The sequence below is a fragment of the Siphateles boraxobius genome, unplaced genomic scaffold (assembly GCF_051911475.1).
Source record: "Siphateles boraxobius isolate OS27281-9 unplaced genomic scaffold, OSU_SipBor_1 43, whole genome shotgun sequence".
In the NCBI taxonomy this organism is placed as follows: domain Eukaryota; kingdom Metazoa; phylum Chordata; class Actinopteri; order Cypriniformes; family Leuciscidae; genus Siphateles; species Siphateles boraxobius.
In genome coordinates this window covers 4,440,180-4,453,374 of record NW_027509064.1, presented here as the reverse complement: position 1 = coordinate 4,453,374, position 13,195 = coordinate 4,440,180, and the positions used below count along the sequence as shown (strand labels likewise).

General features: G+C 38.9%; 1 protein-coding gene across 1 annotated transcript in view; it reads left to right on the top strand.

Annotated features, from left to right (window-relative positions):
- arid1ab (AT-rich interactive domain 1Ab) overlaps positions 1–13,195 on the top strand; it is a 122,575-nt gene that overhangs the window by 40,433 nt on the left and 68,947 nt on the right. Inside the window, exon 2 of the mRNA XM_077200129.1 lies at positions 12,858–13,070. Within this exon, the coding sequence (XP_077056244.1) occupies positions 12,858–13,070 (213 nt within the window). The remainder of the gene's footprint in view (positions 1–12,857; positions 13,071–13,195) is intronic.

Below are 13,195 nucleotides of genomic sequence, written 5' to 3'. Positions count from 1 at the left end.
CTGTCATTATTGTATATAAAACAACAAAAGATAGCATTAATTGTAAGAAATCAGGATTAATAGCCTATGTATTCAAATTATACAGAACTAAAAGACTATTCCGTGTTATTTTACATTTGATTACTTTTTTCCCTTTCTAGCATTTCTGAATACTAGTGTTAGACCTAAACTTTTCTCTTTATTTCATGTATTTATTAGTGCTACTTTTTTCAATTTAATTCAAAGATTGAAATCAAGCTTCTTTTTGTTGTGTAAACTAAAAAAAATGACCCCATTGTAAAAACAGAAATACAATGAGTGAGCAAACATTTAGCTAAACGTATTTTTTAAAAATTGTCTAAAAAACTCCCCCCTCAAATTAAAAATTCCCCCCCATAAGAATGATCTAAAGGGGGATTTCCCCCCTATTTTCCAAAACGAAATTCAGGCCCTGTGTCCTGCCCTGTCTCTCTGTGCCTTTACCGGTCCTAGTGATCTTTGAAAAGTATAGTCCAAGACAAAGAATAGCTGAATTTATAAAAATTACCCTGTTCAAAAGTTTATGTACCCTTGATTCTTAATACTGTGACTCGTAACCTGGATGATCCTGGATTTTTGTTTTGTGATGATTGTTCTCTAGTCCCTTGTTTGTCCTGAGCAGTTAAGTTGCCCAAAGTTCTTTAGAAAAATCCTCCAGGTCCTGAAAATTCCTTTCCATCAGTGATTGTATGATTTTGAGATCCATCTTTTCACACTGAGGACAATTGAGGGACTCAAACACAACAATTAAAAAAGGTTAAAACATACACTGATGCTCCAGAAGGAAACACAATGCATTAAGAGGAGCCTGACAACAGCGGTATGCTCCACACGGAGATCTGATCTCACCATCATCGAGTCCATCTGGGATTACATGAAGAAACAGAAAAAACTGAGATTGACTAAATCCAGAAGAACTGGGGTAATGTTTTCAAGATGCTTGAAAAAACATTTCTGAAAAGCTACAGTACTGTTTAAAAATGCTGTAAAGTGAAGATGCTTTCAAAAAAAATATAATGTCATAAATGGATTTTATTTATCAATTTACTTCTATTAACTAAATCAAATCAAATAGTAGAGAGACCATCCTTTGCGTTTAAAACAGTTTTTGTACAAGTACACTTTGTCAGGTAGCTTTGCAGGAAGGTTTCTTCAAGTGCCTTGGAGACATTGCCACAGTTCTTCTGGATTTAGTCCATCTCAGTTTTTTCTGTTTCTTTATGTAATCCCAGATGGACTCGATGATGGTGAGGTCAGATTTCCGTGTGGAGCATATCGGCTGTTGTCAGACTCCTTGTGCATACAGAGGTCTCACTGGATTGTTACAATGAAAGGCAAAATTAATGTTTGGAAATGTAAACTGATACTGACTAGGGATGAGTCACAATTTTCAAATATTCGATTAGTTGATTTAATTGTAGAATATCAAATAGGTTGTGCGATTGTCTAAAAAAATCTATTTTTTTTCGGTGCTGATGCAGTGGTGACGCGTTCATTTAACCAGAGGGTGAGGCTAATAACAAACACAAAAAACTGTCAATCAACTATCAGGAACAGAAGAACAACACATTAGTCTTAGACTACAGCATGTGATCAGAGTGGTAATATTTCCTCCAGAGCGGAGAGTACCTTTCTGAAGATTACGCTCCGCTCGATCAGACCTGCCCGAGCAAAAAAACTAAAGTTTTTTCTAGTCGATTAGTGGTTGTCCATTTAAGCCATTAGTCTAATCGCATATTTATATTAATTTAATTACTTAAATATATATTGGAGAGAGAATACTAAACCATAATGAGCGTTTACGTAATAGCCATATATAGCCTATTCTGCATTCAAGTGCACGCATAAAGCTTGCCACAAAGAACCGGCAAAAGTAATGATTATGAATGTGCCAAATATAGCAAGTAGAGCCCGACCGATATATCGGCGAGCCGATATTATCGGCCGATATTAGGTATTTTCATAACTATCGGTGTCGGCATTTATAATGGCCGATAAATTAATATAAAAAAAAATGCGACGTGCAGGGATTCATGTAAGGGTGGCGCTGCCAATAAAGCACCTAAAAGCTGTCACAATCAACTGGCAAAAGCAATGATATGAATACATCAAATATAGCAAGGAGACATTCGAATTGTTTATTAATAACAAGTGTTTTTAGTCATTGTGGGCTGCAAAGATGAAGTTGAGGATGCGGACTCGCGATCTTTGAACGCGCCAGAGAGAAATGTACATTTCAGAAGGATTAGGCCTACCTAAGCAGAGAGCAGTTTGTCTTTCGTTTTGATTTGTTCTGTTTAAAAGTAGACATTTCAATAGATATATTTCTCAGGTCTATACGCTGAGTTTCGGTTCATTTATGAGACGAGTTGCAGTTCACTTGCCGGCGCCTCCGTTTCGAGATTATCTATTGTCTGTTATATTTACTACTTATTTATTAAATCCAGGCATTTGGTTGATGAAACATTGATTAAAATTAAGATATAATTAATACAAAACGAATTTGACTTTAATGAAAGGCTTTGTGCTTTCTGCTCGAGGTCTATGTGAAAGTTTTAAAGCACTTTAGTGCCGCTTGCAGAGCTTGTCACGTCCGTTTTTTCCTCATAAATGCGAACACGAAAAATAAAATGAATATTATATGTTCTGTTGTCTTCCTCCAGAATCTGGCACCTTGATTTCCGAATGACATGCAAAATTTGCTTTCATACGAAAAAAGTACTTTGGACCACTGAGCAACAGTCCAGTGCTGCTTCTCTGTAGTCCAGGTCAGGCGCTTCTGCCGCTGTTTCTGGTTCAAAAGTGGCTTGGCCTGGGGAATGCGGCACCTGTAGCCCATTTCCTGCACACGCCTGTGCACGGTGGCTCTGGATGTTTCTACTCCAGACTCAGTCCTCTGCTTCCGCAGGTCCTCCAAGGTCTGGAATCGGTCCTTCTCCACAATCTTCCTCAGGGTCCGGTCACCTCTTCTCGTTGTGCAGCGTTTTTTGCCACACTTTTTTCTCCCCACAGACTTCCCACTGAGGTGCCTTGATACAGCACTCTGGGAACAGCCTATTTGTTCAGAAATTTCTTTGTGTCTTACCCTCTTGCTTGAGGGTGTCAATGATGGCCGTCTGGACAGCAGTCAGGTCGGCAGCCTTACCCATGATTGCGGTTTTGAGTAATGAAACAGGCTGGGAGTTTTTAAAAGCCTCAGGAATCTTTTGCAGGTGTTTAGAGTTAATTAGTTGATTCAGATGATTAGGTTAATAGCTCGTTTAGAGACCCTTTTCATGATATGCTAATTTTTTGAGATAAGGAATTTTGGGTTTTCATGAGCTGTATGCCAAAATCATCAGTATTAAAACAATAAAAGACCTGAAATATTTCAGTTGGTGTGCAATGAATATAAAATATATGAAAGTTTAATTTTAATCATTACATTATGGAAAATAATTAACTATCACAATATGCAAATTTTTTGAGAAGGGTGTGTGTGTGTGTGTGTGTGTGTGTGTGTGTGTGTGTGTGTGTGTGTGTGTGTGTGTGTGTGTGTGTGTGTGTGTGTGTGTGTGTGTGTGTGTGTGTGTGTGTGTGTGTGTGTGTGTGTGTGTGTGTGTGTGTGTGTGTGTGTGTGTATGTATGTCATGTGAGGCAAGTAGCCTATACACTGAGTTTCGGTTCATTTATGAGACTACCTCCAGTTCACGTGCAAAGTGAGCATTCTGGCGCTTCCATATCCTGATTATATTGTCTGCTATATTTGCTTTAGGGATGTGAATTTCTGCCAAAAATGGCATTCGAAAATCGAGGAGCAAAAGTCAATTATCATTCAAAAATAGAAAGAAAAAAAACGCACACTCACAATGACAGAAAGGGTGGCCAATTTCATCTTTAGCGATTTGTCATCAAACAAACTGTTTATTAATTGAACAAGTTACATGTTTTCGTTGTTTTTTTAACATAGTTAACATAGAAAAAAAAACAATAAGCACGACAGTCCGTTTTTGCATCGCCAAACCAGATGCTCGTTAGATAAAAAAATAATGTCATATGTCATAATGATTTTATGTGGACCTGCCTTGTTACTGCAATAGCCTACTTTTTAAACAAATTAGTTTCAATCAAAACTATTCGTGTGATGCCACTGCGCAATACACACACATTACCGCGGGATGGCGGGTGTTCATTTCATAAACTGTGGACAATGGTAGCTTATTTAATGTAGCCAATAAATTAACATTTTCAAAAAACGGATAATGTCATCATACTTGTAGCATTGCTATCATCGCGTAATAATCTGTTTGGTTGTAAAATGTATTACCTGAATGAAATGAGATCGAATGCATCGTCCTGTGGAATCATTCATTTACAGTCATCATACGAAGATGGTCAACTATATCTTCATCGCTGGCAAAAATGATGCATTTGCAGATTTGCTTTCACTAGACTAAACTGTAGGCCAGGGCTCAACATAAAAAAAATCCCCACTGGCCCCCAGGGCCAGTAGATCAGAGTTTTACTGGCCCCTTCTATATTTTTACTGGCCCTGAAAGAAATAGAAGGAAAAGCACTTTTCCATTAAACTGTATTTATTGTATACATTAGGATTAATTTTTCTTGTCCCCTCACAATGACAAACCAATTATTGATACATGAGTGATGAGTAACGTTACATAGGCCTATTTTCACTTCAAAATGGCGAAATTAGACGAAAGTATATTAGTTTGCCTGATTATTTTTGTCATTCATTTAACATTTATGACCTAAAAAAGCTGTCAATAAAAACAAAATGAAGAAAAAAAAATGTTGAAATTGAAGGATATGGAAACAAATATAGGAAATGTAATGTAAGCTAGGGCTGAAACGATTCCTCGAGTTACTCGATTACAAAAATTCCTCGAGGCAAAAACTCTGCCTCGAAGCCTCGTTAAATTCGTATGACGCGCACTATACGCCCGGCGCAGGGATTTGATTGTTTCCCACGGACCGTTTATTCACACGGACCTGTTCAGGAAGCATATATTTTGAATTTAGTTGGCGCGATGGCGGAGAATAAATATGTAAATAAACGGCAGAAATTGTCTAAAGTGTGGGATCATTACACACTTAATTCACTTAATACACTTAACTCGCTGAAACAAGGTAACGTAGTCTAAGCCTATTGATGTTCGCTGATTTTAATCCCATACTGTATTTGTAGCGATGTCGTGATGCGTTTTGACTAGATATGATTTTTAGCTTTGATGACATTTTTAAGTAGTAAACGTAACTATCAGGTTCAATTGCAAGAGAGTATAGCCTAAAAAAAAGCACACACACACACACACACACACACACACACACACACACACACACACACACACACACACACACACACACACACACACACACACACACCAGTCAGACCAATTGCAGCAATGCATCACATATGCTTAAACTTTTATGTAGCCACGCAACAATAATTTCAGCATGCATTCACTGTACACACCGCGACGTGATGGAGGAGCAAATATTTTATTGCAGTCTTTGCTTTGCACATAGTTTGTATTTCACGTCTGCCAAATAGTTACAAAAAAAAAAAGAAAGTCCCCAGCCTGTTCGGAGTACTCATTTTTCAGTTAAAACGCACGGAACAAAAAGTGCGTCAGCTTTTACTGCGTGTTCAACAAGAAGTCAAGTTACCGCTCTTCTTCAGCGTTAAACTACCAAAATACACAAATATGCTTAGATGCTTAGAGTGGTTATATTATAACATCTTAAAGGAAAATTCACATATGAGATAGCTTTATAACTTGCATACTATATAACCTATAGTATATAACTTATAACAGCTTTAACTGAAATAGACACAAGTTTAATATAACTATTCTGTTAATAAAACACACACGAAAAAAAATATCCGATTACTCGATTTATCGATCGATTAAGTGCTAGATTAATCGATTACAAAAAGAATCGATAGCTGCAGCCCTAATGTAGGCCATGCAATAGGCTATATTATGTGCAAAAAGGTGGTTAAAATCACATTACATTCTAAAATTGTAACATTACAATCTAAAAACTTTGTTTTTAAAATGACGAAAGGCTAAACTAAAAATAAAATAAAAACAAAAGCAAACAGTAATTATTTTTGCCTGCATTTGATTACCCCATTATAATGGTCACTTTCATAAAAATATACTTGTAGGTTTAAAATTCCATATATGGCCAGACCCGTCGCCAGACCTCAGTCTTAAGGGGGGCATATGAAATGTATGGGGGGGCACAATTATTATTAGCCTACAGTATGTATATTTATAATAATCAACTCTAGTCGCGCAGCACGTACTCATCACGTTAAACATATAACCTACAGCAATATGACCAGGTAGCCTAGCCTACACCACATTACACAGAAGCAATGTTATGAATATCCATAAAACACTTGACTATACAACATATTAGATGTAACACTAGAAGCATCTCTCAAACATTGCATTTTAAAGCAGTCAACAGAGGGATATGCATTGCCATGACACACACACACATATACATACACTAGCACGCAATTACACTCGCACAGATACTTTGAGTGGAGGCTGCGCTGTCCTCTGTCCAGTCCCAGTACAGCGGGTGTAAGCGTTTCTCCGAGCAGAACCTCCCCGTCAAAGTATCATTCCACTCGGAAGGAACTGAAGCGAGTAAGCCGGTGAAAACTCGTTTTGAAACAGCTTTCAAAAATGCGCTTTAACTGTTGAGCGGCTTAGTTGTATGTCACGTACGTAGCCTAACGTTCTTTTGTAAGGCCGTGATAGGCTGTTGCAGTGTAGATTCCCATCAATCAAACTAAATCACACCATTGTTTCTTTATATTTTTAATATTTTACTGATAAAGAATGCAACATTAATGCAACACAAAATTAGCAACTATGATAATATTAAAATTAAATTATCTGTGCCTCAAGTGGGGGGGGCACAAGCATTTTTTGGGGCGGGCCCGGCCCCCTATGGCCCGCCCATAGCGACGGGTCTGCATATGGCACATTTATTGTCCCCAACAACAAGTATTTTAGTAACATCTACAGTGTATTTTAGTCAGAATTATTACGCTACTATTCTATCGTGCTCGTCTGTTTGGCGAGCATGCGCGCGGCGGCGCACATTAACGGAAGCTTGAATTTTAGCGGAGATTCACTTGCAGAAGCTCGTCCTCTCCTGACAGTGAAATGGACATATTTGTTTGACTTTCTAACATTTACAGATGGAGAATATACCAGTGAAATGTAAGTTAAGCACTGAGGAAAGCACCACGTCTCAAACGCATTAAACAGCGCAATTATTTATCTGTCAGTCAGCAACAGTATCTGTCAGAGCATCTGCAGGGCAAGCTGCTTTAAACTTGTTAACTATGTCTCACCAGTTATTTTGAAGCGCTTAATACTAGCTTGTGTCATGTTTAGGACAATATTACTATGTTCTTTCACTGCAGGAGCACACACTGTGTACTCCGCTATATTTCAGATGTGCTCGTATCAAACAACTGTATCGATATAAACGGTATTGCCTCATTCCATATTGTTTAAAAAAATCAATATATTGTACAAACTCGATATACTGCCCAGCCCTACTAGGAATGTCCTCTTTCTCGTATCAGCCTCGTAGTTCTTTGACATTTGAACACGTTATAAATAACCTGAAGTAACATTGACACTCTTCGCGCTTCTGTGTTACGTTTGCTGTTTGTTTTGCTGATGGCCAGTCACTGGCCCGCGCGGCCATCGGGCCGACATACTCTTTTACTGGCCCCGGACCATTGCTTATGTCGAGCCCTGCTGTAGGCCCACGGCCACTTCATCCAACGCTCTTGATGTTCTGAAATCTTCCTGTTACGACTCCGAGTGTGAATTGAAAGTGCATCAGAGGATTCAGTGCGTGCAGGAAACTGAACAGACCATTCAAACTGATTCGCGAACCAATTTAGACAGATCTGTTTGAAGTCTTTGAACAGAATCGACTCAAAAGAGTGATTCATTTGTGAATTGAGCATCGCTCATGCGCATAAAAAAGGTACAGCGCACTTGGAATAAACTATACATTTAACAGCATGTATTGCATTAAAATAAAGTAACGAGAGGAACGTCGCCCCAACGTAAGGAAGTAAATGTAGCCTACTTTGTAGACGGTTACTACCATAGACAGTAAAAGGTTACTACCCACCTCTGTTGGGCGCAGAGTTAACGGTGACGGTGCTCTTCTTCTGTTGTTTGTTTACACTATATACAACACTGGTATCCTATTGCGCAGTAGGGGGTTTCATTCATGTTAGTGACACCTTGTGTCCCCGACAGGAAAATACCCTGCTGGGTGATCTGTGAGAGTTGGCGCGCCGTCAATTATGACACATTGGAATTGCGCGAAATATAACGATATTCGAAAAAGTAATTTTATGATCGAATTTCGAACGCAGTTCGACTATTCGAAGATCGCGACTCATCCCTTATTTGCTTATTTATTAAATCCAGGCAATTGGTTGATGAAACATTGATTCAAATTAAAGGAGTCATATAATGGTACATGCACTTTTACAAGTTGATTTTACTGAAATGTGTGTTGGCAGTGCCTGTACACAACCATCATATAATGATAAAAATCCATCCAGTGTTTTTGTTCTAATCTCCTTGTAGGTTTTCCCCTGCCTCAAATTGAGCCGTTCGATTTTGTGATGTCACTAGATCGGACGCCCCTCCCACGATTGATAATTGACAGCAGCGTTTCAACACAGACGAGCTGAGCGAGCTGTCATCGTAGTCCGCCATTGTTGATACACTGGAGCAGAATGGCGTCTAAGCGATTGTGGTGTTCTGTTCTTGGCTGTAATAAGGAACACAGCAGTCATTTTGGTGTTCCTAAATTCGAACCGCTGAAGACGAAATGGCTGAGTTTTATTTTTTAGGGGAATATTCCCTACGATCACGTAAATGCTTTTATGTTCATATATTTATATATATAATATATGGGGTGTAATGACACGCGTATTGGTATTGAACCGGCTTTCGGTTTGGTACGTATTACAAACCGAAAGATTCTTTGGACCATTTTTCCTGCCGGTGTGACCTAAATTTGGTTAGCGGTCACCACCACAACGTTGCTGAACATCAAATACCAAACGTAATGAAAGCAGAACGATACTGCGTTATTTTTTGCTTCACTGACTGTTTATCAGTTTGGACCAATGTCAGTGCAGCGCGAGCCTATATTGATCAAGCGACACTGTTACTACACAGCGCTAAGGGATCCAGTAAAGAAAGCATTTGAATTCGCCACAGAAGTAATAACATCACTGCGAGATCTAGTGAGAAGCATTCAAATTTCTCCGTTATTAACCGTATATCTCTTTTAGATCAAACAGCGCTGACATGAAAACATGGAGAAACATTGTGCCATGAATGAACTATTTATAGGCTTTAAGTCAACAGATCATCAACATTCACCATGGAAGTTTTGCAGGAATAGTAAAATGCTTTCAAGTAGGCCTACGTCACATCTTTTTCCAGCAATTCAAAACTCTAATATTATCTCATTTAAATGTTGATTTGAATGTGATGACCAAAACATTATTTGTTCATCCTTCAAAATTAGTTTCAAGATGTAGGAAAACTGTTGACATAATATATTTTTTTTTAAACCAATGAAATTTCTCTGGCATTTCTTTCTTTTTGCTGTATTGAAAACTTACCGAACTGTGATACCACTGTGTCGTACTGAACCATGAATTTTGTGAACCGTTACACCCCTTGTATGTATGTGTGTGTGTGTGTGTTTGTGTCTCATGTTTCATTTACCTCACTGTCATCAGTGAGCTACTGTCATCAGTAAGCTTCTGTCAGGCACACGTCGGCATTTATTCGCCCGGTTCAGCATGTTGAATCGGTGTCTGATCATCAGTGAGAGAGTTTGCTCTGATTCAGTTTAGCGAATCAGTGCATTAGAATAAAAGCAAAAGCGAGCAAAGAGTTCAAGACTGCACAGATAGAAGGCTGTTCTAATTTTACGTAATCTTGCTTGAGCATTCCAAAATTTAAATAGTTTCATTACGAGCTGCCTGGAATGTAGAAAGCAGGGCTGTAGTACTCGAGTCCGGTCTTGGACTCGAGACCGTTTTTCTATGATCTCGGTCTCAGACTTGTCTCGGACTCGCTGGTATTCGGACTCGGACTTGTCTCGGTCTCGGCCACTGTGCTTGCCAAATATGGCTTTTGGTCTCAACCGAGTCCAGGTGTCTTTTATTATGTTCCCAGTAACGTATTATTGTAGTATGCACCTCCGCAGATTGTAGTGCCTGTCATTGACTGTACGACTTGCGCGTGTGTGATTTATTTTCTACTATTTGCTACTGCAATACCGGCGCATAGCTGAAATAAGAGATCTGTCTATTCACTGCCGATCATAATATGAAATTGCTATATGGACTAGTGACTGTGAATATTAAAGACTGCTATCAAATCTGATTGTTCACCGAGTCTCTGCAAATGAGCGCCGCAGGTTCATGTACTACACATACTCAAGTACACGTTTATCTTCAGCATTTCATCGTCAGATACACTCAGAAACCCGTCAAAATAAAAGTTTGGTTTAACGTGAAGAGATTACCACAGATATATTTTACTGGAGTGAAGCTATATTGTCATTTAGTTGCTCAAATGCTCAGTAGGCTACTAGTAGCCTACCTAGCAGTGGTAATAGTAGTGGGTTGGTGTTAGTATCAGTTCAACACTGCTATTATGAGGTATCACCATATGTCATAATTTTTTTTTCTTTATATTAGAAGATTATATGATATCAAGGGAAATGTTTATACTTAAAAATCATCACAGATTTTGCTTTTAGATCAACAAATAATAACCCAAAATGATTGTCTTGATAATGTCATGCATAAGACTTTTTTCCTGTCCTGGACTCGGTCTTGACTCGGACTCAAACCTTTTTGGACTTGGTCTTGTCTTGGACTCTAACCTCTTTGGACTTGGTCTTGACTTGGACTCGACAAAGGTGGTCTTGACTACAGCCCCAGTAGAAAGTAATTGATAATTAAAATGGCAAACAAGTTAGGGCTGTGCAATTAATCGAATTTTGATTTTGGCTCCCAACGATCACCAAAATAGTACAATTGAGTAAAAACGATTATTTTGCCATGTTCTTTTTTGCAAGAACACTCTTATTTTGTCTTGTGTTCTGACACGCGCACATCCGCCCCTCTCGAAGCCATAAATTATCTCAGCTTAAATGTTTAAACTGAAAAGACTTAAAAAGAAGTGAAAATTATTATAACTTTAGTTATGATGCAATGCTGGCCCGATTGTGCAATTGACAATTCCATCATGTCCCGACTCCTAAACGCGAGAATGTAGTTGCGACGCTTGCCTTGCCCAACCCATTTTGAGAGACTGAGAGAGAGAAGATGCAGAACCGCTGAACACTCACGCGGTTTGTGAAATTGCGTCTTGGAGAAATTGATTTGAAAAAAGGATTTTATAATCTGTGTGGATTAATTTAGTTTACTCATACAATCTACATGCTAAAGTGAATCAATGTTTGCGGGGGAATTTCCCGCATTATAAGTGTTAGACCTAAATAAAAATTGAAGTATTATCTGTTATATTATTTATTTTAATAAAGTACAATGAATGTTAAATTTTTTTTTTTTTTTTTTTAGAATTCAACATGGGAACCAAAGTCATGTGAAATAATCATGTGAAATAATCGTGATTTCAATACTGACCAAAATAAGTGTGATTATGATTTTTTCCATAATTGAGCAGCCCTAAGACAAGTGCTGGTTTGTTCACTTTTTGTATGTCTACAGTCCTAGTTTCGGTTTCTATTTTTGATTGATGAATATATGATACCTGCTGCAGGCGCTGGAACGCACATGCTAGTTGTCCGTTTTCTTTTGTTTCTGCGGTGTGTTTAAGCATAGTTTTGTTTTTTAGGCCTAGACGCAGCCGCTGCGAAGCGACAACCCAGCCGGCTTGCGTTGCCACCAGTTCTTTGACGTAGGCTTGCCACCAGTTCTTTGACGTAGGCTTGTCACGTTCTTAACATGAACAATGTGTTTTTGTTCTTTCTGATTCAGATGTTACATTACTATTCAGTTCAATTCTAATAAAACCATTTGAGAGCACTTGAAAGCAAGTGCTGCCTTTTTGCAAGTAGAAAAAAGATGGGCAGTTAATCGCCAATTTCAGTTGATGATCTCAGTTTCTGCCTTGAAGTGGAAGGGTCCCTGTCATCTTTTCCTAATTCCCAAGCACTGTATTCTTGTAGTACTCTTTTATTCCAATCTCTCTCTGTCCTGTGAGCTGGTGTTCGGGTCACCCTTCAGTCATCATACACATTTGTTTCCTCTTGTCTGTTTTCAAAGGGAAGTTCAGTGTTCATCCAATCTCCAGCCGCTGGCACTCAGGATGGCCTGGCAGATAGAACCGCTGCTTTCATTCTCTCATTCATTCCGCGCCAATTTTCCCCTCCCTTCACTGGCACTGTATTTGAAGCGTACAGATCTATTTTTGATTTTGGGTGGTGTGCCTTTGCTATGCTCTGGCTAATACTGTTGTGACATTGTGATTGTTTTCATTCTTAACAGTGGTAACAAGCCTCTCTTGATATTGATCACCATTGACTTCATTTTAACCAGAGATGCTTAAGTGAATGCTTTCAAAAAAATTTATGATCCAAATGCTTGGCGTGCAGCTGGATCAATGCTGTAAGGAAGCTGAATCGTACCACAATAATTTCACTTCCTGTATGACACTAGCTGATTTTGAACTGTGCAGCTGAATTATTAGCACCTACCTTTATTCTTTTTCTTTTTTCAGCCTCCCGTCCCCATAGACCAGGTGGGAAAAATTCGAGGGCAACACTACGGTGCTGGAAACCCCTACTCTCAGCAGCAGGGACCTTCCCCTGGCTCCCAACAGGGTCCTCCTTACCCAGGACAAGGTTACGGAGCGCCAGGACCCCAGAGATATCCTATGGGCATGCAGGGCCGCACTCCTGGGAGCATGAGCGGAATGCAATACGGACAACAGGTCAGCTTAATGTATTTTTGTTGTGGTGTTTTGTGCCATTTTGATGCATTACATTGCTTTGAGATATTTTTCTGCTAGGTAAAATAGTCAGTTCTATGGCAACTATAGAACACGGTGCTCAACGC